Genomic DNA, 12,479 nt, shown 5'->3' with positions numbered 1-12,479 from the left:
TAATCTTCCCCATTAGACTGGGAGACACCTGAGGCCACAGACTGTTTTAGTCATACTCCTAGAGACCAGTGTAATGCCCACCTAAACACAAATACTCAGTAAATGCTGAATGAATGAATGAATGAATGAGGTTCAGAATTGGGCTGGAAATAAGGAAGACATCACAGACAGAAGCATGGCCTGAAAATGGTCAAAGTGGGTCATTCAAAAATGAGTTCAAGAATTGTCCTATTCTGGGTGCCTGGGTGGCTCTGTCGGTTAAGCATCCGACTTGGCTCAGGTCATGATCTCACAATTCATGAGTTCAAGTCCTGCATCAGGTGAGCTCAAGCCCCGCTTTGGGTAAACACGAACTCCGCTTCGGGTGAGCCCTGCTGCTCTCTCTGCCCTTCATGGGATTCTCTTTTCCTCCCTCTCTCTGCCCCTTACTCATTTTGTGCCCTCTTTCTGTGTCTCAGAAAAAAAAAAAAAAAAAAAGTCCTGTTCTTTTTAAATTTTTTTAATGTTTATTTGGGGGGGGAGAGGGAGAGAGAGGGAGAGAGAGAGAGAGAGAGAGAGAGAGAGAGAAAGAGAGAGAGAGAGAGCAGGGGAGGGGCAGAGAGAGAGGGAGACATAGAATCTGAAGCTGGCAGCACAGACCCGATGTGGGGCTTGAACTCACAAACATGAGGTCATGACCTGAGCCAAAGTCAGACACTTAACTAATGGAGCCACCCAAGCACTCTAGGAATTGTCCTGTTCTATCTCATTTACAGCCTACCTCCTGCTGCATGCCTGCTCTTTCTACATGTATGATGTTAAAGAACTACTCCTAGATACATCCACTAGGTAAACATGAGTAAGGTCCACTACAAAGAATGAGGCATGACAAGGACAAAGTCAGAGAAATTCTTGATTGTATAAGGAGGAAAAAAAAAAAAAAGGACAGGAAAGGAAAGGAAACTCCTTTATTAATAAAAATTTTGTAAGTTATTTTCAAGTCCTGAATTGTGTTTTGGGTTTTCCAGTGGATTCACTTTGTAACAACACTGGTTTCTGCACACCAGATCTTGGGAAGAATCAGAAGCCTCAAGTTGGCATCCAAGCTTCCCTATAGGACCAGGTGGAAAAGGGTGGGCAAAAGATTCAACTTTTTAATGAAAGAATTCATCTTCTGAGAAAGGAAAACAAAAAATTTAACTAGCCCTAAACTACAATGACAATACTAGAAAGGAAATAATGTTTTTGATGGTCCCACCATCTTTTTCTTTAATCTACATATGTAATAATCACAGCTGCAACCAAATAAAATGAAGTACGTTATTCACTGGGGAGGTTTTCTAACTCCTACAGTTCCTCAGACTTCGGTGGCAGCCCCTAACGGAGAACCCAGTAAAAAACACAGATTTAAGATACCCACTGAGAAGTGAAAACCAGATGTGGGCAGAGAGCTGCATTTCAGGTCTCTAACTGGCAAGGAGAGGTGTGAACTTTAGAAGCATCATTTAACACCACTGCATTTGTCTCCTCTGCCACAAAATGAATCAAATAAAAGTTTCACACAGCACTAAATGGTAACATATGTACTACACCCTTGGGAAACTACTTTTTTTATATACTACATGCATATCAGATGCTATCTTGCAATTAATTATTGGTAGATTACACACAAAAAAAGTAAAACTGAGAAATTTTTGTTAATTGCAGGTTATATATGAATACAAAATAACTGTTAAAACACCTACTGTAATCTTGGGCAGGCAGGAATTAGGTGTAGCTCCTTAGTCTAGAAGGCCATCACGCTATTCCACCCATACCATCAGCAAAGATTAAGATTATCACAGTCCACTTAGGGAACAATGTCCTGCATATCTAGCACAGCAAGGAGTGTGGAAATCAAGCCTTACAAGGCACAAAAGAATGATCTGGAACACGGACCTTAGAACAGAGAAACCTGTGAGGAAGCAAAGTGTAATCCTCACCTATCCACACTCAGAAGCAAGGAGCAGGCTGTGAAGTTTGAAGAATGACCCCTGGGCAGAGGTCTAGTGCCCCCTAGTGCATTCAAAGGAGAAATATTTTTTGATTTCTCCCAAAACAACTACTGACAATGTGCTTATATTTGTACAACTTTTTTATCACTAAGTGGACCTTATCATATTAATAAAAAATGTATGAAAGGGAAAAAAAGCCTAATATCAACAAAACTAAGTATATAATAGCTAATGACCTGGCTATGCATACTAATACCAATTGTTAAACTGCCTTTTACTTTAGAAAGAGGACACCTTTTCATAGATATCATTATTTATAGGCTCTTCATGATTCTCACAGACTTCTTACCAACTTGATGAAATCTTTGTAGTAAATGTTTTACCTGGTGGGCATGCAAATAAGAGCAGCTAATATTTATTGACTGCCTGACATAAGCCTAATATCTTAGACATATTATCTTTTGTAATCCTCATACCATCTGTGAACAAAGTACTGCTATGATCCTCATTTTACAGATGAAAAGGTGTACAGAATCTCATGGTTACTAGGTGAGACTCTGGCACTGGACTCCATGGCCTGTGATTTCTAACCCCTATGTCACATATCACCTCCTTGAGTAACAACGACTAGCTCTGGACCAGTTGTGTTTTCAAACTACACATACAAACATCCATATTATGTATACATTTTTTTAAACTCAGAGTCAGAAAACAAATACTAAGGAATGACAACAACTAATAGTTACTGATGCTCACCGTGTGCCGGGCACTGTTTTAAGCAATTTACCTGTATTAATTTATTTACTCCTTGCAAACCCTATGAGGCAGATACTATATTTAATCTTTTTCACAGTTAAAGAAAAATAGGGACAGATTAAGTAGCCTGGCCAAGATCACCAACATGAAGATTCAAACTCAGATAATTAACCTCTAGAGTCTACTCCTGTTACATAATCTTGTCTCTCAAATGTATTTTCCAAACTCCCTAAAACCACCTCTTTTCTCATAGTGCAAGCCAAAGAGTCAATAATCGCTTCTTTAATGGCTACACAATGAAAACAACTGTACAAGAGCAAACCAAGTTCTAAAAGTCCAATTCACAGATGTCTCAAAAGATGTCCTTCCCTACCTCAATATTGCACAAAGTGAGTCAAAACTCCCTCTTCACTGCACAGTTGCCAACTTTTTCAACAGTAAAATCAGCTTAGCAATTCTTTTGACTACAAATAATCTAGACTGAGCAAACACATAAGACATATTTAATAAACAGACAAACCAATGAACTGCCTATACCAACCCACAAAAAAGGCAAAATATACCTATCAATAGGAATTGTCAAACATTAGTAGCTTCAGACCGTATAGTAAGAAAATGAACATGCCTGCTCCAAAACTCCAAGGAAGTCATATATTGAGCTGCTTGAAATTCACAAGGGACCTAACTGCTCTGCCTTCATTTTTACACTGCAAGAGCCACCAAGCCTGGAGCACTTCAGACCTGCACTGTGAGGGAAAAGTCACACACCATATTGTTAAATCATTCTCAATACAGGGTGAAATTTCAATCTCTGACTCATTCTGCACTTACTGCAATATCCATGAAAGAAATCTACAACAGAAGCACAATGAGTACAATTTGATTTTTAAAAATATATTCAAGGCACCAAGCTGGGTATTTAATATAGTTTGCATTTCTGTAGTGCAATAGGTTTTCTATTTCAGACAGCTAAGAATCCCTTACAGATTAGTCTAATTTGCTAAATTGAGATACTCAGTGTTTTACTTTTCTTATCTGCCTTTTTATGGTCTATCTGGGTGGACTTAATTGGCACATCTGAGCAGATGAAATACCCTCAGTTAGGAGTCCAGATCTCACCGAGTAAATTAAGACTGATGCAGACAATTATGCACTGAAACTGGGAATGAGAGGTGTGTGCAGAGCACGAAGCAGAATTAGTCTTCATTTGTGTCTTAGCTTTGTCATTTCAAAGAAGCCAAGATTCTAAGAAAACTCTTTAAGGGAGTAACTTTTCCTTCTGTCTAAAATATAGAATCCTGGGGGGGGGGGGGGGGGGGGGGGGGAGAACACAGGTTTATTTCTTGAGACATTAACTCCTAGAAACTGATGGTAGTAAGAACAATCTTCAAATCATTATGTTTAGGTTTCTTGAATAAATCTAGATTAAACTTAAAAATTCAGATCTTAGACATCAAATAATTTGGAGATCAAATGCTTTTTACAAAAAGTTATAAGCTCTACAATGTAATTTGGCCTTTCCTACATGTGACCTTCCTGAAAGTGCTAAATCATCATCCAGTGCAAACAAAGATCCAATTGAAGAATAAATGAGAAAATCCCAGTGCAAAGGGAGCCAGCTCTAGGCAAAACAAGACACAGAGGCTCTGTAGGGATAATAAAATGGAGACAGAGCAGCTAGGAGAGGGTTCTAGGAGGCACAGCCTTCAGCAGCATTCAGGCATGGAATGGGACCCGCAAACAGTGTGGAATTGGTCCCCATCAAGTGAAGGCAGAAACCTGTTGCTGAGGCAACGCTCCTCCCAGTCCATCACACCAACCAAGCTGATAGATCACTCCCACCTGACCCAATCCTCCTCGGATCCCTTTCTCTTCTCCAGCCTTCTCCATTTACTGCTGTCTTGGACAAATTATATCAGCTTTCTGGGCTCAGGTTCCTATCTCCTAGGGTTTGTGAGGATTAAACCAAAGAACCCATCTGACACAAAGCACTGCCTAAGTAGTAAGCGTTAGGTGATGCTACCTATAGTTCTCATAGAACCTTTCTTCCAACCCCCACATGCCACCCTTGCTCAAGCCATCAAGGCCTCCAAATTTCCAAATCCAAGAGACTTCTCCAACATTTATCCTACTTGGCTTGACCCCTCTAAGCACCTGAAAATGCTGACAGCCTTTCTCCTCTAGAACTATGCAAGTATACAGCCAAACCCTCCAAACCAGGATCCAAATCGCCTCTGGCCCCAGTAGCTCCAGTGCTTAAGGGGAAGGACAACAGAGATACTGTTTACCCAGATGATTAAGCCTCGCAGTGTTAGAAGGTAATCTGTAAGATTTACATAATATATGGAGTCATTAGCCTTTTCTAACTCAAAGTTAGTCATACAAAACAAAGTAAAAAAAATGGGGCAGAAAAGAAAAATCTTTAAGGTTTAAAGATTTAAATAAATATATTTATTTAAATAAATATTTGTATTTATTAAAAGCCAGTTACAGGGGTGCCTGGGTGGCTCAGTTGTTTAAGCGCCCGACTTCAGCTCAGTTCATGATCTCACGGTTCACGAGTTCAAGCCCCGTGTTGGGCTCTGTGTTGACTCAGAGCCTGGGGCCTACTTCGGATTCTGTCTCCCTCTCTCTCTGCCCCTCCCCCACTTGCACTGTCTCTGTCTGTCTCTCTCTTTCTCTCAAAAATAAAATAAACATTAAAAAAAAAGTTACATCAACAGGCATGACTACAGATGCAGGTTACACAAGACCATGAGGCAAATTCTATCCCCATCCACACCATACCTGTCAAGTCTTCTAGACTCCCTACAATCACCCCAAGTCCCCATCCAACTGGTTGAAGTTTTTGGTTTGGTTTCCATTACAGGAAGGGGGAAGCAGCTAAGTGCTGATTCTTAGTGCCACCCTGTGGTCACATCTAGATATTACACATTCCACCAATTCACAAATGCAAGGAAAATGACATTTACAAAACCCTCTCCTGGCTTCAAATCCCAGCTCTACCTCTTAACAGATCATATTGGCAAGTCGATCAATTTGAACAAGGCATGATCAAGTGTTTGAATAGCCTACTATAACTGTAATAAATGAAAGGTACGTATACATAAGATCAAAGCCTAGAATGTAGACAAATGACATAAAAAAGAGGTGTAAGTAGTTGGTTTTTTTTTTTTCCATCTTAATACTGTCATAATTTCATTATTTAAAAAAACAAGGAATCATCCAAAGTTCAAGGTGGGGGGTGTGGAAAGCCTTCAAACCATTTGCAGGTAGCCGCTCAAATCAGTTTCAGGCTGTGATCTCAGCAGCTTAGCCCAGAGTACCACTAGATGATATATGAGGAGACTCAGGGACCACCTACTGAAAAGTCTGTTACCTTGTTTCACTTACTGAGGTGGAGGTAGAATGGGGGCGGGGTAGGGGGGAGATTTATTGCAGTGGTAATACCAAGCTGACATTGGGCTAGAGTAGAGAAAAAAGCATTACATTTTCAAACCCCAATGTCCTTAACCAACAATTCTCTCCAACTGCATCAAGGGTTTCCTAAATGGGAACATAGTAAGGGCCTGTAATACTGAGGAACGCCACCAACCTCGCCTCAGAATTAGTGGGAGCCCAAAGTACGAGCGCCGCACCCAGCTCCTTCCGCCCCTGACCTGCTGCCTCAGACACTGCAAGCTGAGTCCTGAAGATGCTTTCCAGGTGATTCTGAAGCATATGTTCTGATAAGAAGCAGATGATCTATTTTACACAGCACTTAGCTGAATGAACCGACCTCAAAGTTCCTCTCCAAGCCCTTTCCTATATAAACACAACCCACTTGTGCAGGGTACATAAAAGAGGATTTTAAAGTAACATATACACCTCAGCACTTTCGACAATAGCCAAATCATGGAAAGAGCCTAAATGTCCATCAACTGATGAATGGATAAAGAAGATGTGGTTTATGTACACAATGGAATACTACTTGGCAATGAGAAAGAATGAAATCTGGCCATTTGCAGCAACGTGGATGGAACTGGAAGGTATTACGCTAAGTGAAATAAGTCAGTCAGAGGACAGATATCATATGTTTTCACTCATATGTGGATCTTGAGAAACTTAACAGAAGTCCATGAGGGAAGAGAAGGGGAAAAAAATAGTTACAAACAGAGAGGGAGGGAGGCAAACCACAAGAGACTCTTAAATACAGAGGGTGGATAGAGGGGTGGGGGAGAGGGGAAAATGGGTGATGGGCATTGAGGAGGGCACCTGTTGGGATGAGCACTGGGTGTTGTATGTAAGCCAGTTTGACAACAAATTATATTTTTTTAAAAGTAACGTATAAAAACTGAATCTGCCAAAAGCTACCACCTCAAAAAGGAAGAGTATATAAAACCTACTTATACACATTAAGTAATTCCCAAAGTTGACAGTGCATCAGAACGATCTGGAGAAGCTTTTTAAAAATTACGACCTGAAGCCCCAAGCTAGATTTCTTGAATCAGCACCTCCAATGGCAGGGCACCCAGGTGATTCTGCAAAATCAGCCTGTAGGCTGGGAACCTCTGCTTCAGTCTATGCTCACTGACAAGAAAATAAAGCCTGTTACTATTATATACTGTCTGGCACACAGAAATAGAAAGAAGAGCTTCAGGGTATGGGTTTAAGTCAAATTATAAATGCTAGCCCTAGTTGTGTCAACAGGAAACAAAACTTACTTGGAAGGACATCCTCTCACTTAGGATACAACCTGACCTACAACCCAAGTCTGACCCAAGCAGTGCTCACTGCAGCTGGAGAAGGAAGCCAGAGTTGGTGACATTTTTTGTCTGTGCTATCTCTCAAGTTGGCATATAACTGGTATGAATGCTGCTGCTTCCCTCTGAGGCCCCCGTGTCCATGGTAGACATCACTAACGGACTGTAGCACTCTTTCCTAGAGAGTCCAAACAGGGCCTCAGTCTCCCCCCTGAACAGAATGCCACTGCCTAAAATGGGAGCTGTCTGGTAAGGTGAGGGCTTGTGCCCTACCTTCCTACAGTGACTGCTTAGAAACCAGACATCTCTGCAGACCACAGCCACTATCCAAGGCAATCCAAATGAGAAATAATGTGTCTCCAAAGCAAAGCAAGCATGTATTTTCCTTTTCAATAACCTGCACCTTAGGGTCTTTTTCAACATATCTGAACTACTCAACAGACCAGGCCTTGCGCTGGGATGAATCTCCTCCACAAAGTCTTCCCCAAATACCTGTCTGAATTCATTCTGTGCCCATGTCCCCTAAAAGACAAATTCCTCTCCGGAAACCCTAGCACCAGTCCTAGAGCGCACACACACATTCATGCAGTGAGAGCAAAGATGACACAATGAGAGCTGCCTCGTATCTCATCTGGAAATCAATCAGAAACACCGAGGTAACGAGGGCTGCTGATCTTTGATCACCTCAAGGGGAAAGGTGCACATATGAAATGTCTGGTCTTGTAGGCCACCCGTGACCCATTCCGGCTGTACAGACTGGGTAAGTAACACCTAAGTGTTCACCAGAGACACCTATCACTCAAACACTGCATGTGTGTCAATCCTATTAAGTCTTTATTTGGCTCCTGGAGCTCCCAGGCCCTAGCTTTCTACAACAGTGATGTATTTTAAGAAAAGCTAAACCTCACAACTAAGAGCAATAGCCTAATAGAAACTCTGCTGCTACAAAATTAAAATGAAAAAATAACGATGTTTTCTAGGATCTGCATACCAATGACATGAGTAGGAACCGACGGAATATTTACTTCAAAGAACTGGCTCATCCTTCCTGGTATATCCAGAAGTATGAAAATCAGGGAACACCACTGAGGAGGCAGCCTCAAAATGCAACTTAGTACAGAGACAGAAGCAGGATACAAATGTGAGACAGGCAAAAAACACCTGAGCAGTTTAAAAAATGGTAACACTTCCAAGACTGATCTGAGGTCTTGGGGCCAAGTCAGAGAAAAGAAGGATCCTAACAGTTATTATCCTGTTCCAGAAAAGGTTATGTTGTAGAAATGTCTTGATAGCAAACTTGCACTTAGCAACAGCTAAACACAAAGTTACCAGGTTGGGACTGAACTAGAGCTAAGGGAAGACCTCAGACAGATGCTCCCTCCAGCTCAGAGAAGAAAGGGGATGAGATGTCTAGGAGTGACCCACTTTCACTTCTAAGTTTAAATGAGCATTACAATGAACAGGGTTATAACCAGTACAAGTTCAAAAAAGGCACCTAGCTTAGGTACACATTTCTAAACTCTAACCATTAAGAAAAACTCATTTTCTGTGTTGCAAACTCTATGGGGCTTTACTCTGATTATCCATCCTCAAACCACTGCTAAGATACAGAAGCCTAAAGTCTTTTTTTTTCACTCAAGGGAATACCATTACAATTTCAATCTGTCTACAAAGATCAGCAACAAGAAGTAACAAAATATAAAAAGCAACTGGCAGTTCTAAACTGTTCTTAATAACGCTTCTCAGTCCAAAGCATTTTCTTTTAACATCCCCCAATCCAAAGAGTATCAAAGGAGACGCAAAACAAACATTTCAATGTGGTATCTGCAGTTTAACAGCCGTAATAACTGTGGCCATAAAATTTTAAGAGCTATAGTATTTTGGTGGCAATTAGAGTTATTGATATTTCTGAAATTCATCTGAGATTTTACTGTAACTTTAGCAAAAAACTGGCTTTGGTATGGCTTTGGAAATAATTGTTCTACAATCTTAACATTATTAAGAAAAACGCATTGCAATGAATTTAAACTAAACCCATATTTAAAATTCAATCAAAATAAACTGCTTCTCATCATGATACTAATACATTTAAAAATTAATTTAATATTGAATGGGAAGAAAATATTGCTTCATTTACAATCAATACGTTGAGATTAACACTTTTATTAATTCTCTACAGTAGTTAGAAAGAGACTGACACCACTCAGCATTCAAGAGCATCCAGTGATATCCTTCAAATACCTCTACAGATATTAAATGTGCAAAGTAAAGTTAAAGTTGCAATGAGAAGTAACAAATGTAAGCCACTCCTCAAGGATGCTACTTAAGGTCTACCACAGTAAGTGTAACAGCTCTAAGAACTGGATTTAGGTCACAGGTCCTCAAACTGTGTGAAAAAAACTATGCCACCTCTGCTTTTAAAAGGTTAGGCAGGGGCACGTGTGTGGCTCAGTTTGTTAAGCATCCTTCTCTTGGTTTTGGCTCAGGACATGATCTCATGGTTCAGGAGTTCGAGCCCCAAGTCCTGGCTCTGTGCTGATGGCATGAGGCCTGTTTGGGATCCTCCCCTCTCTTTCCCTCTCACCCTCTCTGCCTCTCTCCTCCCACCCCCGCCCTTCCCCCATGCACACTCTCTCAAAATAAATAAAAACAAAGTTTAAAATAAATAAACGGGGCGCCTGGGTCACTCAGTCAGTTGAGCGTCTGACTTTGGGTCAGGTCATGATCTCGCTGTCCACAAGTTCAAGCCCCACGTCAGGCTCTGTGCTGACAGCTCGGAGCCTGGAGGCTGCTACAGATTCTCTGCCCCCCCCCCCCCCCCCACTCATGCTGTCTCTCTCTGTCAAAGATAAACATTACAAAAATTTTTTTAATATAAATAAACAAATAGATACATAGACAGATAAAAGGGTTAGGGAGTGTATGAGACAATCTGGATGTGGGTCATCAGTTCTAAGTAACAGAAGAAAAAATATCAGGACAATCTGCATTCATAAAGGCCCGTGGAAAGCTACAAGAAACAATAAACTAGACCTCCCTACATAGAAAAGAAGAAAAAACTGTGGAAGACTGGGAAAAAGCCATCCCAGGAGCAAACACTTAAAAAGTAATCTGCTGGGGCGCCTGGGTGGCTCAGTTGGTTGAGCGTCCAACTTCTGGTCAGGTCATGATCTCACAGCTCAAGCCCCGCATCGGGCTCTGTGCTGACAGCTCAGAGCCTGGATCCTGCTTTAGATTCTGTGTCTTCCTCTCTCTCTGCCCCTCCCTACTCTGGATCTTTCTCTCTCAAAAATAAACATTAAAAAAATTTTAATAAATAAATAAATAAATGAATAAATAAATAAGGGGATCTTTTTATCTTATTTACCTGTTTTATTTATCTTTCAAACAGATCCCCTTTCCCTTGGACCTTGTTCGTGCTTAGTAAGCTTATGTGGGAGACCTGAGGCATGGCATGGTCATGCTCAGTGGGACACACTGGTATCTGCAGCATACAGACCATTTTCCGGGGCTCAGAAAAAATATATGGCAGCTGACTTCCTGAATGAACACATTCACCTTCCCTTTTATCTTATTTGCATCTTATACTGAGAGAGCCATGGAAAAAAGCCAAAGTCAATCTCCAGCATAAAAATGACCTTGAAAAGGAAGGGTATGCAATGAGCATGAAATACACTTCTGGCAGCATGACGGGTTTATAATTCTGTAGGTGACTACTTTCTCAAGATAAGGAAGGAGGGATTTAAGAAAACAAGCTTATTCTTTCATACACCAAAGCTTAAATTTCAGCTTCTTTTTGGGACAAAGTCCTCCACAATCACTTCCCTGCTTCAAAAGAAAACAAAAACCACCACTATACAAGCCAGTCTTATCCTGACCCCTGCTACAGGTGACCTCTCTGAGTATAAAGGCATACATCTCACACTTCAGTCCTCTGCATGCATCTTGCCCTGGCCCTCCCCCAAGCCTTTCTTCTGAGACTCGTCCCAAATCTGAACGAAGATACAGAAATTAGAAGCATTCCGTATCAGCTCCTCTGGGGACTTGGGGGTTCTGCTGGTTTAGGAGGTTAAGGATGCAGGAAGTCCAACCTTTGGATAAACGGGGGTCTAATACATTAACCTGAATCTAGAATCCTTGTTTAATAAACCTGCTGCCTAAGACAAAGCAAGCAGTACAATCTCTACAATCTCTGCAGACTGACCTTAGCCGCTGCTTATAATAATCTTCATCTCCATCATCTCGGCATCTCACTACTTTCCGACCTCCTCCTCCACAGGTGGCTTCTGCTTCTTCCCCAGAACTTGGAAAAAAGTCATCCCCCATCTCCTGCACCGTGACTTTTTTCTGCCGCTTCCGGTGCTTGAGCACGGGTTTCAGCACGGAGTCAGGGCCTTCTCCGGTCAGCTCAGCCCCCTCTGCCTCCTCCTGCTCCTCCTCCGTGGGGAAGTATTCGGACTCTTCGCTCTCAGAGGTGCCCTCTGCCTTCGGCCTCACGTCAGACTCCAAAGGCTTCTTTCCTTTCGGCAAGCCCACTTTCCCTTGGAAATGAAGAGCCCTTTTCTGCAGCTTCTTGATGTGCTTTCTCAAGCGCTTATCTGCTTTCGAGAGAACTTTGCTTCGCTCACTTGGTTTGTTTGCACTGAGTGTTGCGCTCAGCTCAGAGGTGCCCGAGGCCGCAGTTTTCCTAGCTGCTCTTTTATTACAAGCTTGCTTCTTCCTTTCAAAAGACAATTTTGCTTGATCTGCCAAATACTTTTCAAAGCCTGATGCTTCATCGAGCATTAGTTTTCTAGGCTTTTTCTCCTGTTTCTGAGGGATCTGGGTTCCAAAAGGTGTCATCTGGCCAGTGCGGATGAGCTCTTCCCAAGCAGCCTCCTGGACAGGCATGAGCATGCTGCCGAGACAGGATGGCCCCGGTTCTGAAAGAGGGACGACAATGCACTGGGCACTAGTGTGAACCTTTCCAAGAGTACGACACAAGGACTCACTTATTCAATAAACAGCA

The 12,479-nt window shown here is 41.8% G+C and overlaps 1 protein-coding gene across 2 annotated transcripts in view; it reads right to left on the bottom strand.

Annotated features, from left to right (window-relative positions):
- ERCC6 (ERCC excision repair 6, chromatin remodeling factor) overlaps positions 1-12,479 on the bottom strand; it is a 77,981-nt gene that overhangs the window by 51,506 nt on the left and 13,996 nt on the right. For both annotated transcript variants that reach the window (XR_009612981.3, XM_060642189.3), the window contains exon 5: positions 11,676-12,393. Coding sequence is in view for 1 of the 2 variants with exons in the window: in XM_060642189.3 (XP_060498172.3) it covers positions 11,676-12,393 (718 nt within the window). In the remaining variant the exon portion in view is untranslated. The remainder of the gene's footprint in view (positions 1-11,675; positions 12,394-12,479) is intronic.

Source organism: Panthera onca, chromosome D2, assembly GCF_046562875.1.
Source record: "Panthera onca isolate mPanOnc1 chromosome D2, mPanOnc1 haplotype 2, whole genome shotgun sequence".
NCBI classification, from domain to species: domain Eukaryota; kingdom Metazoa; phylum Chordata; class Mammalia; order Carnivora; family Felidae; genus Panthera; species Panthera onca.
The sequence above is the reverse complement of the archived record's forward strand: the minus strand, read 5'-3'. Positions and strand labels throughout refer to the sequence as shown.